General features: G+C 41.6%; 1 protein-coding gene across 12 annotated transcripts in view; it reads left to right on the top strand.

The window, feature by feature from the left end:
* NEK11 (NIMA related kinase 11) overlaps positions 1–18113 on the top strand; it is a 278743-nt gene that overhangs the window by 195220 nt on the left and 65410 nt on the right. For all 12 annotated transcript variants that reach the window (XM_070376305.1, XM_070376287.1, XM_070376269.1 and 9 more), the window contains one exon: positions 9775–9835. In XM_070376305.1, coding sequence (XP_070232406.1) covers positions 9775–9835 — 61 coding nt within the window. The remainder of the gene's footprint in view (positions 1–9774; positions 9836–18113) is intronic.

Below are 18113 nucleotides of genomic sequence, written 5' to 3'. Positions count from 1 at the left end.
TTTGTGGGGAGCCTGTGAAGTCATGTCTGTCTCTGGGGTTACCTCAGAGGCAGACAGAAAATAGCCTTATCATAGAACAGCTGGGAGCCAAGAAGAAAAGGCAGATGGAAGCAGAAGATACGCAGTCCGCTGGCCTGGAATGAAGCTTTGCAAATAAACACCTCTGAAAGAATTCAGTGGGAGAAATGTGTCCAGAGTTTTGACAGGGTTGAGAAGCTATGAATTTAGGTAAAATCTGCTGGTGAGGTAGAAACAGAGGAATATTTTATTTGACTACGTTGCCTTGACATTTGCTTTTCTTTCATCAGCATATTCACAAAGGGTTTATTGGTTGCCAGCCTTGAGCTAATAATGACTCAACAGGCATGGTCCCTGCCCTCATGGAGCAAATACTAACAAACAAAGCTTTAATTGAAACAGGCACTGTGATATGTCAACTGAAGTGGTGGCAGAAACAAACTCAATTCAAATAGGGGGATCTCTGAGCAGGTGACCTACAGTTGAGATCTGAGGGATGAGAAGGACAGTCATGTCATATGTGAGACAAGAGCACTGTCAGCCAATGAGAAGGCCTCAAAGTGGGAAAGACCTTACATGGCTGGAACACTGTTAGTCAGAGAAGTGGAAAGAGATGATATTGGAGAAATGAGCAAGAGCTGAGTTAAACAGGGTGTGGCCAGCTGTGATGGGATTTTATTCTGTACATAGTGACAAAGTCATGGCTATTGTGAAGGAAATGGACTAAAGCAACACCACAGAGGAGGCAGAGAGAAAAGTAAGGAGGCCATACGGGGTCTTGAGCTCTGGTAGTTGTTGGATTTTTATTTGTTTGATTTTAATGTGTTTCTCAACTTGGCTTGTGTAATCCAACCAGCATGGAGAACACTGATCAAAGGATTTGATGGGGGAATGTACTGCTGAAAGAGCAGTGAGTCACCAGGGTACTGGCAGGAATACCCCTGGGGTGTGGAATGGATTACCTGTCTGAAATGGTGGGTTGAGGCCATATCTGTCTCCCTCAACTTTGTACACATCAGAACATAATTGGCATTTAATACACATCACCTGAATTGAACAAAGCTGAATAATGAAATGGCTTTGTGTGAGTATATACGTTCACGTGTGTGTGAACTAAATTACCACAACTCAAGTGAAAGCTCTAAAGTGAGGAGATACTCTGGATTATTTAGTCAGACAGAACTGGCTGATAATTAAATGGGAAACTGTGATTTTTCCAGCTCTGTGACAATATCACCTGATTTCCTCCTCTGGTATGCCTGCTATTAGAAATGAATTCCTCTGCTGAATTCAATACAAAGATGATTGATAAGGCCTATAAATTATCTCAAGATAATTTATTTATCTCAAGTATCTTGAGATAATTTATAGACCTTATCAATCATCTTTGTATTAATGAATCTATCATATCTTTTCTTGAAGGAAAGGACATTTTAATAGGAAGGAAGTTGAAAAAAGTATGAAGACATTAAAACTGATTGTGGAGAAAATAAACTGCTTGGAATGGCTGGAATGTGAAGAAAAGGGCCAGAGCAGAGAAAGAGGGGGTTTCCTAACGTTCACACTCTTTGACTGGGTAATTTCATTTCTGAACAGTAACCTAAAGCAATAACAGCAAACATGGGGCCAAGATAGACATTGCAATATTATTTATGAAAAAAATGAAAGCAACCTAGATTACAATAACAGGGCACAGAGAAATAAATTCATGTGGCTTTAGAGCAGGAGTGTGGAGCTATTAAAATTATGTTTCTGAAGAATTTTTAATAACATAGGATGAAAATCCAAACAAAGGTGTATGTGTGTCTGTGTATTCTATGGATACCATACATATGTAGTATGATCTCAAACAGCTAATAAATCTACCTGGAAAAGACCGTGCATATATTTTTGTGGATGTGTATGTTTACATTATGGAATTTGGGGTGTTTATTTTCTTTTAATAATTTTCTATTTTTCCAGATTAAAAATAAATATGGATTATTAGAGAATATATTATAACTACCCTTTCCACTTAGAGGGTATCTCCCTAGAGGCTCAGCTGGTAAAAAATCTGCCTGCAATGCAGGAGACCTGGGTTTGATCCTTTGGTTGGGAAGATCCCCTGGAGAAGGGAATGGCTACCCACTCCAGTATTCTTGTCTGGAGAATTCCATGGACAGAGAAGCCTGGTGGGCTAGAGTCCATGGGGTCACAAGAGTTGGACATGACTAACACACTTTTACTTCTTTTTTTTTTTTTAATAAATTTATCTGCTTAGAAGAAATTTCTAATTTATTAACCAAATTACTGTTTCTGAAACAAATCTGGGTGTTTGACTGAACTTGAATCTGTGGGATGCAGGGAGTGAGCTCCGCCCCTGGCAAAGGTCATGAGGAAGGGGGCTTGGCATACGCAAAGGCGGGATCAAGCCTCTGGAGTCTCCCTGGAAATTCTCGAGCATCTACCCCCAAAACCAGAGTCTGCCTACTTTCTGCTTTGTGCTCTCACCTACACCTCTGACTTTATGGGGGGCTGTCCCCTACTACCTCTCTCTAAAAAAAGAGTTAGCTTACAGCTCCAGTTAATAATTCCTGGGTGTGACAGTGTTTCAACCTTCAAACTCCTTTGGAAGTCCTCTAGCCTGCCTGAATAGGTTTTTCCGGCCACATGTGATTGTTCAGAGCCTCCCAACTGTGAGAGGCAGGAGATGTTCTAAACTGTCTAAACACAGATTCCTTTGAGTAGTTAAAAGATTGATTAGAAATATATGGAATTTAGAAAGATGCTAACAATAACCCTGTGTACGAGACAGCAAAAGAGACACTGATGTATAGAACAGTCTTATGGACTCTGTTGCAGAAGGAGAGGGTGGGAAGATTTGGGAGAATGGCATTGAAACATGTATAATATCATGTATGAAACGAGTTGCCAGTCCAGGTTCGATGCACGATACTGGATGCCTGGGGCTAGTGCACTGGGGCTAGCGCATCCCAGAGGGATGGTATGGGGAGGGAGGAGGGAGGAGGGTTCGGGATGGGGAACACATGTATACCTGTGGTGGATTCATTTTGATATTTGGCAAAACTAATACAATTTGTAAAGTTTAAAAATAAAATAAAAAAAAAAAAAAATTGTATTGGTGAAGGGTTTTTCACTTGTTGGGCCAATGTTTGCTGCTAAGTCTCCATACTCCTTACCTACTGTGTCCTTGGCAGTGAATTGATTGATATAATGGGTGTATAGAAATGTAAGTAGTAGCCTCAACGTTTGTAACCTTGACCCTTGAGTTAATTCTTTTCTTGATTGAGCCCACCTCACCTTTGCCCTATAGGAATGCAACTTTATCCAATGCTTTTTGGAGGCTGGTGCCTGACTTTAGAATAATCACCTTTAGAGAAAAATAAGTTTCTTAAAATGTTAACAGGCCTCCTGGCCAGAAGATGATGTAAATCACCTGAACTTTTGCATATGATAAGTTTGAAAGCCTGGCTTCGATTAGGACCAGGAACTGCTGTCCTTGCATGACTCTACCGCTTCCCCCATTATCCTCTATGCACAACTTAAGATATAAAACTACTTTGGAAAATAAAGTACGCCCTTTTGTTCACCGAAATTTGGTCTCCCCATGTCGTTCTTTCTTTCACCTTCTGGCTGAACTTTTCCTCTGAGGCGGGGAAGCTCGTCAAGCCTACTAATTTTGCCTGGGCTTCTAAAATCTGACCGGGGAGGCCTTAGTGTCTCCTCTCCTTCGGGAGAATGGGAGGACGCCTTGCGGCCTTTGTAGGTGATGTAAATTCTCTGCTTTGGAACTTTATTCAGCCTCTTTTCTTCACTGAATTTTCCTACTGAGCTATCCTTATTTCACCACTCTTTGTATCCTTAATAAACGTTTAATTAAGCAGTTGTTTCCTGATCTTCGCCAACGCCGTCCCCGCTTCGAATTCCCTGGATCCACCGGGGCTGGACCCCGGCAGTGGGACAGTTTTTCAGAGCTGAATCTTAAAAGATGTTCCTCAAGCCTCTAAGGCATGATCTCATTAGAGAGGTTGATGGTTAGGAGGGAAGGAGACTTGAAAAATATCTAAGGACCCGTTCGTCCGCAAGGAGCAATTAGGTTTTTTCAACAGCATTTGAAAATGAGATTCCTAGCACTTGGCTGGTGACACCATGATGTGGCTCCTAGGGAGACATGAGTGCTCCACAGGCCACTGAGCTCAGGCAGGGATCAATTTAAACTGTGAAGCAAGGAGAAGATGCAGAAGTTCCAATCAGCAGCATAATTCCTGCATTGCACCAGCCATGATATATTCCCAAAAGGTCTTTTTCATGACTGCAATTCTTGCTGAGCACAAACACGGTACAGACCCAAGAAACATGGAGTTCATTTCCATTTCCCCCTTTTTCTCATGGGGTGAGTGTATTTCTATTGAAATCATTTGTGTTCATTAAATGATAATTTCCAGAACACTAGGAACGAGCTGATTGCCACATTAAATCATACCACAGTAAAACAAGCTCTTTAACGCCTTTCCTAAACTACTATATGAAAAATGTATAACCTGATCTTTGTTATAAATTGTCTCTTTGTCAAAATAGACAAAATTTCATTCAAATGTTAAAAGGTGTAAGTGTTAGTTGCTCAGTCGTGTCCAACTCTTTGCAATGCCATGGACTGTAGCCTGCCAGGCTTCTCTGTCCATGGGATTCTCCAGGCAAGAGTACTGGAGTGGGTTGCCATTCCTTTCACCAGAGGCTCTTTCTGACCCAGGAATTGAACCCAGGTCTCCTGCATTGCAGGCAGATTCTTTACCATATGAGCCACCAGGGAAGCCATTTATAACCATTAGTATTGTTTATGTTGATCCTTAGCCTTTTCCAGATTTGACCAGTAGAGAAAATATGTATGTGGAGATAGAGATGGACATAGGTTGGTTTGTCTCAACCAGGGGAGATTTGCCCCTTTAGGCATTTGGCAGTGTCCAGGGACATTTTTGGTTTTCCAATTTCAGAATCAAAGGAAGGGCTGATGGGAGTGTCTTACTGGCATCTGGTGCTCAAGGGGAGGGATGTTGCTAAAACTAAACATCTCTCAGTGCACTAGCCAGAATTGTCCAGCTCAAATATGAGTAGTGCCTGGTTGAGAAACTTTGATGTATGTGGATAGATGGAATGATAACATAAATTTAGTATAGCAGTGACATCAGGGAAAAAGGTAAGTGGGAGTTTTCACACTGTTTTTGCAAGTTTTCTGTAAGTCTGAAAATATTTCAAAATTTTACAAAGTTTTCAATAGGTAATTGTCACCTTAAACTGTAATACCCTGTTCTGCAGCCTAGAGATAGAAAATGATGCGTCCCTTGTTGAGAATGAAGGTTCAGCTTGGTCATTGCCCATGACCTCTGGTGTTGCAGTCTCCAAAGGCAGGAAGGGAAGTCAGCCAAAGTCCCAAGTGCCCACAGGGATCATGGCTGGATTTGCTTACTCCACTATGAGATAGCACGCCCCTCGGGTTGAGGCCATATTTAGATGAGCATTGTTGTTCTGCTTAAACTGCTCTTTCCATCTGGAGTCAGAGGCTGCTAATGAAGAGCCCACCCCTCCCACCTCCCCCTCTTTAGCTGCATCTCATTTCCAGGCTACACCCTATTTTATTTATATATGTGTATGCTGCTGCTGCTAAGTCGCTTCAGTCGTGTCCAACTCTGTGCAACCCCAGAGACAGCAGCCCACCAGGCTCCCCATCCCTGGGATTCTCCAGGCAGGAACACTGGAGTGGGTTGCCATTTCCTTCTCCAATGCATGAAAGTGAAAAGTGAAAGTGAAGTCACTCAGTCGTGTCCGACTCCTAGCGACCCCATGGACTGCAGCCCACAAGGCTCCTCCATCCATGGGATTTTCCAGGCAAGAGTACTGGAGTGGGGTGCCATTGCCTTCTCTGTATATGTGTGTGTATGTATATATGTGTATATATCCCCAGGAATTGTTCTTAGGTCTTCTCTTGAGTCAATACCCTAGTTTCTCCAACAACATCATGAGCTGCTCTGGGTTAAGAACTCCAGTTTCTACTCTGTGCACATGTAATGGAGTGGCTAGGAGGTCAGGCCCTGGAAATACTGCCTGTTGCATGTCTAACGAGTTGCAGGAACTTGGTGCTATTATGGAACCAGGTTTGTGCCTCAATTTTCTCAACTGTTAAATGGGGAGAAAAATAGAAAACCTGGTAGAGTTTAAATTAATTAATTTAATTAGAGTTTAATTAAGCTGGTACAACAATGGCAGATATTAATACCTTAATTAAAGTTAGTATTTGTTCATCCATCTATAGTTTTAGAGTTATTTCTTTCTGCCCTCCCCACCCCCATGAGCAGTGCTTCTAACTACTGTGTTGGGAAGATGAGATTGATGTGTCCAGTCATTTGGGTGCTTCCTGTCCTGTCTCTGGTTCTTGCTGTTTCTGTTGCATTGGTTCAACTCAGGTGCTTCCTAAGACTTTTCATGCTGTGTGGCCACCACAGTGAGTGTCTCTGTCCTGTGTCCATCCTGTCCTCTTCTACTGAACTCTCTTTTTGACTGTGTATTTTCAGTGAGCCATATACTATAGTAAAGGCTTTGTGTTACTTCATGTGTCTTATAAGAGCCCTGAGATGGAAACTGTAATTCTCATCACTTTAATTAAGGAAACTGAGGCTTGGAGGGGTTAACTTGACCAGGCCACTGGATTAAGACGCAGCATGCTTTTGAAAAACCTCCATTCCTCCATGTCCCCAGGAATGAAATACTTTGAGTAGGGGAGAACCCAGAGTTCAGGCCATTCTTCTATTTTCCTTCCTTGCAAATCACAGAAGTTGAGGTGACCCAAACAGATGAGACTTAGTGTTTGTCATATGCCAGGGTCTGTGCTGGTGCTGGGATATAAATGTAGAAAATACAGTGTTTGGTCAGTGACCTCAAAGTCCTACTTCACTTATCTTTCACTGTACAACAAAATGCCCTGAAACTTAGTGGCTTAAAATATGATTTCTTCTTTCTAATGACTCTGTGTTTCCAGGGCTGCATGTGACAGCTCTTCTGCTCCACGTGATGCTGAGTCCCTCCTGAGGCTGCACATAGCTGAGAACTTGTCTTGGGGGGTCCACAGTGGCCTCACTCCCACGGCCAATGGTGGTGCTGGCTGTTGGCTGAGGGGGTCTCTGATTTCCTCCTGTGGCTTTTCATGTTCCAAGGGCTCTCACCAGGGGATCTTTCCAGGAAAACAACCTGGACTTCTTTATGTGATTGGTGGCCGCCAAGAGTACAAAACCGAAGCTACATGCCTCATGAAGCCTCGTTGTAGAAGTCATAGCATTACTTCTGCATCTTTCTGTGGCCCAAAAGCAAGCTACAGGCCCAGCCGCAGGGGTGACAGAAGATCGCCCCCTCTTGATGTGAGGACTGGCATAGAAGCACGGGGATGGGAGGGTGGTTTCAGCCACTTTGAAAGCAATCTACCATGCTTTTCTGTGCATATGGCTCAGACGCACAGGAAAATAGGGTTTAAGAGCTGGAAGGCTGCTTAACCATCATCTGATTTAGCCTCTAATAGCACAAGCTGCAAGATTGCCCAGAGAAATATCAGTACCCTCATACATGCCACTCTAATGGCAGAAAGTGAAGAGGAACTAAAAAGCTTCTTGATGAGGGCGAGAGAGGAGAGTGAAAAGCCTGGCTTAAAACTCAACATCCAAAAAACTAAGATCACGGCATCCAGTCCCATCACTTCATGGCAAATGGATGGCGGAAAAGTGGAAACAATGGCAGATTTTATTTTCTTGGGCCCCCAAATCACTGTGGATGTTGACTGCAACCATGAAATTCAAAGATGCTTGCTTCTTGGAAGGAAAGCTATGACAAATGTAGACAGCATATTAAAAAGCAGAGACATCACTTTGCCAACAAAGATCTGTAGAGTCAAAGCTGTAGTTTTTCCAGTGAGAGTTGAATCATAAAGAAGGCTGAGTGCTGAAGAATTGATGCTTTTGAACTGTGGTGTTTGAGAAGACTCTTGAGAATCCCTGGGACAGCAAGGAGATCAAACTAGTCAATCCTAAAAGAAATCAACCCTGAATATTCATTGGAAGGACTGGTGCTGAAGCTGAAGCTCCAATACTTTTGGCCACCTGATGCAAAGAGCTGACTCATTAGAAAAGACCCTCGTGCTGGGAAAGTTTGAGGGCAAAAGGAGAAAGGAGAGGCAGAGGATGATGGTTAGATAATATCACCGACTCAATAGACATGAGTTGGAGCAAATTCCGTGAGATGGTGAAGGAGATGGAAGCTTGGCATACTGCAGTCAGTGGGGTCACAAAGACTCAGACACAACTTAGCACCTAAAAAACAACTATAATCACAGATGCAGGAACTACAACCTGGGAAGTCAAGCTACTTGGCCTCGACCAGCATGGTCAGTGGAGCAGCCAGGCTGGATCCAGCTCATCTGGTTGGCATCATTACTTGCATATGCAGATGTGTGCTTTGCTTTGCTTCCTGCAGAGGATGTCTCTGCCAAGTTCCTGTCTCAAGACTGCCCCTGTTAAGTTTGGAGACCGCAAGAGTATAGAAGAAGGGAGGGACCTGTTTTTCTTACTTCTGTTTCTGTGCCTGATACCTGCCTCCCTGTTCCTGGGCTGCACACTGGGGTGTTTGGCCTTGCTGACCAACACTCACCACGGATAGCTTCTTCATCACTCTTCTTTCATTTGGGAAAATGAAGCAATGCAGGGTTTTACCACATGCATAAAAAGTGGCTGCCCAACCCCACCACATGTTATAAAATGAAAACCAATATTTACATAATGTTTTAGGGTAATCTATTATACTACAGGGCTTCCCTGGTGGCCTAGATGGTAAAGCGTCTGCCCGCAATGCAGGAGACCTGGGTTTGATCCCAGGGTTGGAAAGATCCCCTGGAGAAGGAAATGGCTACCCATTTCCGTACTCTTGCTTGGAAAATTATACTACAGTGCATTTTTCTAAAATCCACAATTACTACAGTATGAAATGTGTAGCTTGTTTTGAAATAGAGTAGGTGAGCCAGAAATTATTAATTTCTCTCAATATAACAAACCTGAAAATAATTAAGATCTTACATTCCCCTGATCATTATGATGCTGCTTTGGATATTTCCAGCCTTAAATGTTTATTTTGCATTAAAGATGGTATTTGTTATCAAGTGCAGCTCTGGGATTCTCCCCCTCAAAATCCTCATGGGGGTGCTTGACTCTTATTGAGAGTTAAATAAGAAGTACAATTCTTAGACTTATGGCTCCTTGAAGACCACGGATTTCCAAAGAAGAATGGTAGAGATGCTGTCTAGAAAACAATGTTCACCTGATTCCTGTGGTATTTAGTATAGATGAATGAAACCTTTTTCTCTTCATTCTAAAGTATTTACCATTTTTATTGTTTAAATAAATAATATTTATTATAAAAATTTACAAAAGACAGAAGCACCCAAAGGAGAAAATAAATATATCCCCTTAACCGCACCTTACAGTCACACTGCTGTTAACGTTTTTAGTGTATGTTCTTCCTATCAGAGAGATAGACAATAGACACCATTATATAGATTGCCATGAGGGAGAAGATGTGAGTACACATATAGAGTTTTCTTTTCAAAAAATGTAATCATACAATAAGTTTCCAACTAGATTTTCATGTGTTTTCTCTTGCTACATGTAGTGAGAACACTTTTCCACATTTACCACTCAGAGAAATAAATCTCTCTTGTTTTGGCAGGACAGTGATACTGAAGCTCTGGCCAGGTGTTTGGAGCACGTGCTGGGCTGCACCACTCTAGGTGAGTAAGCCTCTTCAGATTCCAAAATATACTCATACCTACTGAATCTACTGGAATACCCAACAAGTAGAAAGCTTAGATATTTTAGTCTAACCTCCTCATTTGACAGATGAGACAGGCCAACAGAGGTTGAATGTCTGACCCACGGGCCAGGAAATGCAAAGAAGAATTGTTTATCCTTGTTCAGTGACCCTGGGTGTCCAAGGATGAAATCGTTAAATTCAGTGGTCCGCTGTGATTCAGTGGTGGTCTAGGAGGATGCAATAATAGGTTTTACAGGTTTTCTGGGAGAGGAATCTTTCTACCTCACTGGTCCTGTAGAAACACTACATTCATTCAAGCTGAAAATATCATCATTCTGAAGATCAGCCAGTTACTGGAAGAGATTTGGTCTGAAAAACAGAGCTAAAATTTCTTTAGCATTGTTGGTCTTGATGAATGGGATTGCTGTGCTTCAAAGATAAAACCCTATTTCTTATTTTCTTCCTTTTTTAACCCAACAAACCCAACTGGGATCACTTCCAGCACTGATGATAATTGTCACCTGACAGAAATAGAATATCAGAGGATACAGTCTGTCATCTGCAGGTTTCGCTTCCCCAGATGGAACCTGCCCTGGATGGAAGCACCTTCAGCCCTGAGGGCCGCCTGTATTCACCGTACCAGCCTTTGTGTGCAGGGGCTTGAGGGGCCCCAGGTTTTGGTATTCACGAGGGCTCAGTTCCTCAGGGATGCCAAGGGATAATTTTTATAGGTCCTGGGTGAAAAGGGGTGAGATCTTTTTTCTTTGAAATTTGATGGTGAATTTTTATTTTAAATTTTTTAACCAAAAGCAGTCCCTTCAAAGGGAATCACAGGAATAAATGAAGTTTTCATGCATGCCAGCATTCACCAATATTTTGTTAGGCGTGTATGCACAATTTATAGTCTTTTTCTAGCTTCTTCCACATCTGTATGTGAGAAGCCTCACTCATAACACAGCTCCCTGGATTTTTCTCCTGGTCATCATCCTGTGACCGGTTTAGTTGTCCAACAGTAACACTATGAGGTGCATTTATCCCAAGTTTCAAATTAGCAGACCAGGTAGGCTGTCCTTTGGCGAAGCGCTGTCTGTCTCTGTGGACCTCAGTTAGACTAGCTCATTAATTTTCACATTGGGTTCCTTGGGGATCTGCAGAAGCTAGCAAGGAGGGGGGACCCTGAGAAGTACAGGGACAGAAGCCCTGTCTAACATAGACCTTGGTACAAAAGAGGCCCTTAACAAATATTTTTAAATATTTTAAGAGAAATTAGATGCAGACTCTGCTCCTTTCCCAGCTTCAACCAAAATAGTTTCACTCTTATCTGTTTTATAAATTAGATTTCAACATAAGATTGTGCCTTAAAAAAAGATTCCACTGCAAAAAAATAAAATGCTGGATTGGATAGATGATATCTAAATTTCCTTCAAGACCGTATGATTTTATAAGTGAGCATTAGGACTTGGAATAAAAATACACATTCATCTCTGCCAGGAGTGCCACCAAAGTGACAACGATGGAATAAATCTGATGTAAACCTTCAGAAACAAAGGGAACCAGAGAAGAGGTGGGAGCAGATGAGGGCTGTTAGTGACTTTGAGAAGACAGAAAGCAGATGGGTGAGTGGTGAGTGATTTAGGAACAGGGAAAGGTGAAAGCTAAACTCCTAAGTGTGTGTAGGAAGGCGGACAGGGAGGAATGGCCTGCCAGACACGGATATGAGGGGCAGCAAGCCTCAGAAACACCTGTCTGGGGAAGTGCTCATTGCAGATGAGAGTATGATGGCTTTCTGGATTCCAGGAGCTTCTTTGCCATTACACAGGAGCCATGAAGACATGCCCTCATGTGGTCTCACTGGGCATGAGATTGCTCAGGTAGGCAGTAGTTGCTTTGCTCTAACTGCACTTTGGGAGATTTGTCAACCACAGTCACAGTTAGAGCTTATTAACCATCATGGTTTTTGATATATGTCTGAATGTTAACAGGATCCAAGGGGCAATAGAAGCTTCGGTATGTCAGAGTATAAGCCCTGACACTTAAACAGGAACCCTCCATGACTGACACTGAATGCAACTGGGCGGTAGTTCTATAGTTTTCAAACTACCGCACAAGTGCACTCATCTCACACACTAGCAAAGTAATGCTCAAAGTTCTCCAAGCCAGGCTTCAACAGTACATCAACTAAGAACTTCCAGACATTCAAGCTGGATTTAGAAAAGGCAGAGGAACCAGAGATTAAGTTGCCAACATCCGTTGGATCATAGAAAAAGCAAGAGAGTTCCAGAAAACATCTACTTCTGCTTTGTTGACTATGCCAAAGTCTTTGTGTGAATCACAGCAAACTGTGGAAAATTCTTCAAGAGATGGGAATATCAGACCACCTGACATGCCTCTTGAGAAATCAGTATGCAGGTCAGTAAGCAACAGTTAGAACCAGACTTGAAACAATGGACTGGTTCCAAATCGGGAAAGAAGTATGTCAAGGCTGTATATTGTCATCCTGCTTATTTAACTTATATGCAGAGTACATCATGCGAAATGCCAGACTGGATGAAGCATAAGTTGGGATCAAGACTTATGGGAGAAATATCAATAACCTCAGATATGCAGATGACACTATCCTTTATGGCAGAAAGTAAAGAGAAACTGAAGAGCCTCTTGATTAAAGTGAAAGAGAAGAGTGAAAAAGCTGGCTTAAAACTCAACATTCAAAAAATGAAGATCATGGCATCTGGTCCCATCACTTCATTGCAAATAGTTGGGAAAACAATGGAAACAGTGAGAAACTTTTTCTTGGGCTCCAAAAATCACTGCAGATGGTGACTACAGCCATGAAATTAAAAGACACTTGCTCCTTGGAAGAAAAATTATGACCAACCTAGACAGCACATTAAAAAGCAGAGACATTACTTTGCTGACAAAGGTCCATCTAGTCAAAGCTATGGTTTTTCCAGTAGTCATGTATGGACGTGAGAGTTGGATCATAAAGAAAGCTGAGTGCTAAAGAATTGATACTTTTGAACTGTGGTGTTGGAGAAGACTCTTGAGAGTCCCTTGGACTGCAAGGAGATCAAACCAGTCAATCCTAAAGGAAATCAGTCCTGAATATTCATTGGAAGGACTGATGCTGAAGCTGAAGCTCCAATACTTTGGCCACCTGATGAAAAGAACTAACTCATTGGAAAATACCTTGATGTTGGAAACATTGAAGGCCAGAGGAGAAGGGGACGACAGAGGATGAGATGGTTGGATGGCATCACTGACTCAATGGACATCAGTTAGAGCAAGCTCCAGGAGTTTGTGATGGACAGGGAGGCCTGGCGCACTGCAGTCCATGGGGTCACAAAGTCGGACACGACTGAGCGACTGAACTGAACTGATGATCGACACACTTTACTCACAGGCAGCATCAGCCTGTGCAATGGCAATATCCAGTTGCCCATTGAGCATGCCAGGTCTTAATTATCTTCCACAAACATTTTCAAGAGCTTCTGCCAACCCTGGACAAGAGAGAAGGGACAACAGATGCAAATATCCTTCTGGTTCTTTGGACCAAGTATGTTGTAAGTGTTGCCCTGAAGATGCTGCTGGCAGCTGTTTACCCCAGACTGTTTGATTTCCATGTGAAACAGGGGCAGGGATGCCTCCCCTTCCTATGTCCCTGGAGAGTGGAGAGGGTGGATAAGAAAACATTGTGGAACTTCAAGGGATCCCCAATTAGAAGGTGGCTTTTTGAATTTCAGGTTCAGTATCTGAGTCTCCTGAACATATCAAGGTCAGGTTACAGCCTTTAAACTGGTAGTTCTCACACTTAAACAAGCATCTGAATCACTTAAAGGCCTTGGAAGATGCAGGTGCACTGTGTGCCTTAGAATTTGTTTCTAACAAGTTCCCAGGTGATGCTGATATTCTGGATCCAGACCATACTTTGAGAGCCATGGATTAAATGCCCTTAAGCCCTGAGATTCTTATCCTGCACATCCACCCTAATTTATAATTCAAACAAAATGCTACTAAAACTAAAAATATATATATTTCTTTTTATATATATATATTTCTTAAAATTATAGAGAACTTGATTATAAGCCAAAATGAAAATAGCTTCTTCTAGGAATTTTATTCTTTTTATAGTTATGTCAGTGTCCGCTGGGCTATCTGGCACTGTATACAAGAGTTACTGAGCTTTGTTGGAACCAATATTGTATTTGTTCGTCATCCTCAGCATCTGTGTCAGACATTTAGGTGGGTTCGGGGCACTGTATGAAGATTCAGATGTTGAAACCTATTTGCAACATGGTCCCAGCCACCAAGTGTGGTCCTGGATAGACCAGCACAAAGCTTGGTAACCGTGTCACCCCCTTGGTGCTTCTTTTATGCATAGAGGACATACCCTCCCAAATGGAGGCACTTCCATTTCTGAAGCCCTAAATTCCCCTCAAAGTTCCCCATGGAGTACAAGAAGGCAAGGCCAGTCATGAACAGAATGCTAAGGGATCCTAGATAGAATTAGGTGAGGAAAGGAGAACAAAACACCTTTTAAGGGAATAGGAAAGGCCAGAAATGCCTGGGGTGTCTGGGGGACAGCCAGAGACGCAGGCAACAGCCATTTCACTGAAGGCAGATGCTTCAAAACATGCAGCTTTGATGGTTGAAATGTGCTACCTATCTCCCCACCCCTCCTTTCTTCCCTATTATGTTTATAACACACATATGATTAGCCAGGTATCACAGAGTGATGGAGAAAACAAGGTCCCTCCCTTGATGAGCTCCCAGTCTAGTCAGGGAGCAGGTAATTACAGGGCATTGTGAGGAGGATAACACATACTGGGAACAAGGGAGGTGGTTAGGAGGGGTCCACTCTGGATATGCAGCTGGAGCAAAGCTCTACAGAGGAGGCGAAAGCTTATGATTGCCTGGGTCCATGAGGACCAGGACAAGATCTTATTCACACCAGTGTTTTCAGAGTCTGGCACATAGCCTGGCACACAGTAATTTTCAAGAGTCATTCGATGAATGAATGGAAAGGTAAGTAGAGTAGCCAAGTGGTCAGAAAGAGGAAGTGTTCCCTACAAAGGATCAAGCAGTAGAGGGCTGAGAAATATGAAACAACTGGGTGTATCCATGGAACTGTCAAGAAGGCTGGTGCTGCTTCAGTGTAAGGTATGAGGAAGGGATCAGCAATCTGGATGCACAGGACCAAGCCCACGGGGAACCTTGGTGCCGGGTTAAGGACCTTGAACTTTATTGTGTGGACTAGGGTACCACTGGTTCTTAAGCATGGTCAGAAAAAAATCAGCTTTAACAAACAATAAGGAGGATGTTTTGAAAGAAGTGACTTGAGATGGGGGACTGATTATGGGCTCTCATTCCGCAGACAACACATGGTGTTGCTATAGTAACTGTTCAGGCCCATCACTAGCCAGTAAAGGCCAAAGATGACCTCTGTTTTCCTTTAAAAAGAAAATTCTGTCTCTGTGTTTCTTAGTAACCAGATTAGGAACCAAGGCAACAAATGAAGTTTAGCCCTTTTAACGACTGGGAAATTAGCTGTACTTCTATAGAGAAGTCATCAGCAGAATGATACAAGTTGGGTGAACTATTTATAAAAAGGCTTGTTTTGTACCTCCAAGCAGGATGTTGTCACAGAAGTCATTAGAACCCAAGAGATGCTTCCAAACCTCACTGTCCATTATGATTTCTTTAGTGTGTTAACATGTCTGATCAGTTTGGCTTTTTGAAATTTGTTACCCTTCAGTTCTTCCATTGAACGTTGGTAATTACTGTTTAATCTCCACTAAACAATATGACTGATAGAGACCAGAGAAGACATCAGAGCTTTGGAATCCCCTCAAAACTTCCTTTGCTTAAGCTCTTCAGACTCTAAGCTGTTAAATGTAGGGATGACTGACAGCCATTTAACCTTTCACTATTGTGCTTTTCACCTTGACAGAAAAGAATTTCATGTAATAATTAGAGTGATTTCAACATAGTGTCTTATCTTTGGTTACTGACACTTTGAAACCACTGCATCCGGAGGAGAGGAGGGATATTTTGGATTAAAAACCACTTGGATCATTTTGCTGTGCATGCGCAAAACTTGCCACTATCCCTTCTGTCTTTATAGATTTATATCTGATAAAAATTTAATAGTTTCTGGAAGTTCTTTGAAACTTGAAAGATTAAAATAGATTCAGAATTAGTGGCGATTTACAGAGAATCTGCTATATGTCTGCTACCATGCCAGGCACATTCATTTGGCAGGTGTGTGGTGATGGGAAGGAGGTAGAAAAAGGCTTTGTAATTTAAATACATTCCTAAAACAGTACTTTTAATCACTCTTAGTAGCATCTTCTTAGCAAAGAACTTTCTGTATTTTCCTATTGTCTACAAAAAGTTCCAGGAATCAAGTTTACCTAGCTAAGAAAGAAACTCAGCAGTCGTTTATTCCTTTATTACTTGCACATTAGGATTTCATCAAAGTTTATATACTTTGTAGAGGAATGTAGTAGATGGCAATGGTGTGTTAGGCCTGGATCCTGCCATTAAAGGCTTAAGATTTCGGAGAAGAACCAAGACAAGGGCCTAAATAACTACGTAACAAGAGAATAAGGATTCAGAAAGTGGGGGGATGGCTTTCAGTTGGGGGATGGAGCCACCAAGGATGTTTCAAGGAGAAGGCAGCATCTGAGACTGTTCATGATGTGAGGATAGATGTGGCCATGAAAAGATGGAGAGGAAGGCCCTGCAGGTAGAAAGGACAGGACAGGGAGAAACAGATCTAGGAACAGGCAGAAGGAACAGGCTGACTGAGAATGGTGAGCAATTCAGATCATCACACTGGTGAATATGGCATGAACTGTCTTGGTAGCTACTTTTTATTATTTTTCCTAAACAAAGTCTTTTCTTTGTAAAAGGTATTTATTAGGATCTTTAATATCCCATGTTCTTTTGTGTGGAAATAGTCACTGCCGTTGCACTTGACTTAGTGTTCAATGTATTAAGCTGAATTATTATAAAAATATTAATACCCCCTTTTCTATCATATGTGTAGCAAAATTTCCCTAGTCTGTTTTATGTCTATTAATTCTGTTTATTGTCTCTTTTGGATTTTTGGTGGGGAAATTTTTTGTTTTTTAAGTAGGCAAAGGTTACTTGACTTTTATATATTAATAGCTTTTCTGTTTTTTTTAAAGTTTTTCAGCTTAATTTTTTCAAATATTGTTGGTGTACAATTGACCAAAACAGTATAAGTATAATCTAAAAGTTTTTCAGGTGTACAACATAGTGATTCAGTATTTTTATGTACTCCCTCCTTTTTTTACTGAAGTATAGCTGATTTACAATGTTATGTTAATCTCAGGTGCACAGAACAGTGATTTGGATTTCAAATTCTTTTCTTGTAGGCTATATTGAGTATAGTTCTCTGTGCTATTCAGTAGGTCCTTGTTGGTTATCTATTTTATATATAGTAGTGTGTATGCGTTCATCACAAATTCCTAATTCATTCCTCCTCCACTGTTTTTTAAGAGTGTTTTCTATATAGCCTCCTAAATTTCATTCTAGAATTGCTATTGTCTTATTTTACACACTTGAGGTTTTTACACCAATAAAATCTACTTTTTCCACTTAAACTATTTTTTGTATTCCAACTCCTGGATATTATTTATTTCTGCCTCTGTTTTTGGCCTACTGACCTAGCTTCTTAATCTTCTGTCAGTACTAGAGTGTTCTCATTACACTGCCTTTATGGAATGTTTTAAAGTCTGAGAAGACATTCATCTTTTAATTTTCATATTTTTTCAAATATTCCTATCCTCTGACATGCATTTTCTCACATGAATTTTTTCAATTCTTTTTTAATTTAAAAAAAATTAAGATTTTTTATCCATCTCCAAAGGACATCTACAAAATGTAGATGTCTATTAAGGTCTTTACAAAAACTTAGCAACATATTTCTACAGCAAACAGGAAACATAAACATTCTTCATATATTAGTTTCTTATCCTGACCCTCTGTAAAAACTTGATGCTTAAACTGTGGCTGCATTAACAACTACTCAGAAACACACTGGCAGAAAACAGCAATAGTCCTCTGTACCTCTCGTGGTTTCTGTGAGTCATGAATCCAGGGGCTGCTTGGCTGTGGAGTGCTGGTTCAGGGTCTTCCTTGAGGTTGTAGTCAGATGTCCTTAGGACAGCGATCATGGGAAGACTTGACTGGAGCTGGAGGACACCTCTTGGCAACTCACTCACTCACTC

This window comes from Bos mutus, chromosome 1 (assembly GCF_027580195.1).
Source record: "Bos mutus isolate GX-2022 chromosome 1, NWIPB_WYAK_1.1, whole genome shotgun sequence".
In the NCBI taxonomy this organism is placed as follows: Eukaryota; Metazoa; Chordata; class Mammalia; order Artiodactyla; family Bovidae; genus Bos; species Bos mutus.
Note: the sequence above shows the minus strand (reverse complement) of the source record. Positions and strands in the feature narration are given on the sequence as shown.